Source organism: Apodemus sylvaticus, chromosome 22 (genome assembly GCF_947179515.1).
Source record: "Apodemus sylvaticus chromosome 22, mApoSyl1.1, whole genome shotgun sequence".
Taxonomy (NCBI): Eukaryota; Metazoa; Chordata; class Mammalia; order Rodentia; family Muridae; genus Apodemus; species Apodemus sylvaticus.
The window spans coordinates 9,543,097-9,545,636 of record NC_067493.1 but is presented as its reverse complement, the minus strand read 5'-3'; the positions used below and the strand labels follow the sequence as shown (position 1 = coordinate 9,545,636).

The 2,540-nt window shown below is 32.9% G+C and overlaps 1 protein-coding gene across 1 annotated transcript; it reads left to right on the top strand.

Annotated features, from left to right (window-relative positions):
* The first annotated feature begins 684 nt into the window (after positions 1-684).
* On the top strand, positions 685-1,491 carry LOC127673275 (olfactory receptor 14J1-like). The gene has a single exon (XM_052168851.1). The coding sequence runs from the start codon at positions 685-687 to the stop codon at positions 1,489-1,491; it is 807 nt and encodes a 268-aa protein (XP_052024811.1).
* The last annotated feature ends 1,049 nt before the right edge of the window (positions 1,492-2,540 follow it).

Below are 2,540 nucleotides of genomic sequence, written 5' to 3'. Positions count from 1 at the left end.
TGAGCATTACCTTTACATAAACATTTCTCTTTTTGATTTCAATAATTCCTGAATAGTATTCAAAAGAATTTTTACACTTGATTCAACAATAATCAATATCCTCTTTCTATAATGACAGTATTGTCTTCTAAGAGAGAATAGCCTTTTCCAGTGGACAAGCAAACCATATTTTAATTCCTGGTATATTTTCTAAAAATAACTATTTCAATTGCTAACGTGGTACCCTGCCTGAGCTATACATAACAAATCTTATCTATGTTCAAAAACTCATTCCACAGTCCATCCAATACTGACTCACTATTGAATATTTAAAGAAAAGCAATTGTGGTATTGGAACAGTGCTTTTACATGGGCCAAACAAAAGCACATTCCTTGATAGGACCTGTGATGGACCACATGTACACCTGTAGCTACTGCTTTATGAGTGGATAGTGTGAAATCTGTGGAGATGAGAAAAATGTGCTCTCACTTAAATTTTTCAACAAGTATAGGTTGATGATAGAGATAGATAAATAGAAAAAATATATAAATATAGATAGTAGATAATAGAAGATAGATAGATAGTATATAGAGGCTAATTATTGAAATAAATATTGATGAACAGATAAATATTGCCTAAAAATCTTTCTGCTAAATTTAGCAATGTTTTATTTTCCAGCTGCCATGACAATTTTTGTTTTCACAATGATTGTGAAAAATATAACTACAGTGAGTGGATTTCTCCTCATGGGTTTCTCTGACAACTATGAGCTTCAGATCTTGCATTCTTTGCTCTTCCTGGTGACATACCTATTTGGCTCAGCAGGGAACTTCATCATTATCACCATCACAATACTGGACCCACAGCTCCAGTCTCCAATGTATTACTTTCTGAAGCATCTTTCCATTCTGGACCTCTCATCACTTTCCATTACAGTTCCCCAGTATGTTGACAATTCCCTGGCAGGAAGTGGCTACATTTCATATGGACAGTGTATGATTCAGGTTTTTTTCTTCACAGCTTTGGCCTGGAGTGAGACAGCCATTCTCACAGTGATGTCTTATGACCGCTATGTGGCCATCTGCCTCCCACTGCACTATGAAGTCATCATGAGTCCCAGAAAGTGTACTTGGGCTGTGGCAGTTGTGTGGCTAAGTGGAAGCATGTCTGGAACCTTATACAAAACAGGTATACTCTCAATCAGATTTTGTGGTGAGAAAATAATTCACCAATTATTTTGTGATGTTCCCCAGTTGCTCAAGCTCTCCTGTTCTAATAATTACCTTGTAATAATGGGACTGGTCAATTTCCTGTCTGCAATTGCCTTTGTCTGCTTTATTGGGATTGTCATCTCCTATGTCCACATATTCTCCACAGTTCTCTGCCCTCTGCTGAAAGCAGGTCTAAGGTCTTCTCTACTTGCCTTCCCCATCTCTTTGTTATCTCATTTTGTCTTTCTTCAGCAACCTTTGCATATCTCAACCCAGCCTCAGACTCTCCCACTGCTTTAGAGTTTTTATTCTCTATCTTTTACACAGTACTGCCTCCAACTCTCAACCCTGTTATTTACAGTCTGAGAAATAAGATCCTAAAGAGGGTTGCAAGGATGTATCTGTTTAGTACAAAATTCGCTGGTTGGAATCATTTGACCCATTGTTTATGATTGTTTAATTATATATGTGAATGATTTTATTCATTGGGTTTTGTTTAAACTCTAATGAAGTATAATGTTTTGTTTTGCTTTCCTGTACATAAACTATATTATAAAATCATGTACTTATGGAAATATATTGTCTTATTCTCTTCATTTTAGTATTAAAAGTGTTGTTCCTTAAAATTAATAAAAAATTTAATAGCCTTGTAACATAGATTCACTAGCTTTTAGTCCCTAACACATACACATGAAGACATACTGACAATCTCATTATATTTCTAACAGTTTTGCAGAGGCAAAATTACAAATATTTAAAAACAACCATAAACATAATAGCCCTAGGTCCACCACCAAGTTATAAATTTAAATCAATAATTTATTTTTAAATTTTTATTTTAAAATTATTTTTCTCAAACAATATACATTTGCTTTAAATGTATATGATATCAGTAGATAAATTTGCATAGTCTTACACTTAATATTTTCTTAAACTATAGATTTCAATTTATATTAAAATTTGTCTGTATGTATTCCCTCATTTTTCTTATATAAAATATCTACAATACTTAATTATTAAGTTATTGATACATGCATTTGTAATTATCAAGCTTTCTATAATTGCAAAGAAGAGGTTTATTGGATCAAAGTATACAAAATATTCAACTCTCTTAAATGATTTAACTATATGGCTTTCTACAAATAAACCATTTATGGTCAATTAAAAATGTAGGTCTAAAGCACTTCTAATAATCTCTTGATTTTACTTATTTATGAAGAACTATGGATACAGTCAGAAACTCAGAGGTGTATGAAATCCTGCCAGATGTCTGAAACATGGTGATAAACAGTAGTGGAATCTGATGAGATGTGTATTTCAGTAATAATCCTAATCCTTTGCAAAATTTC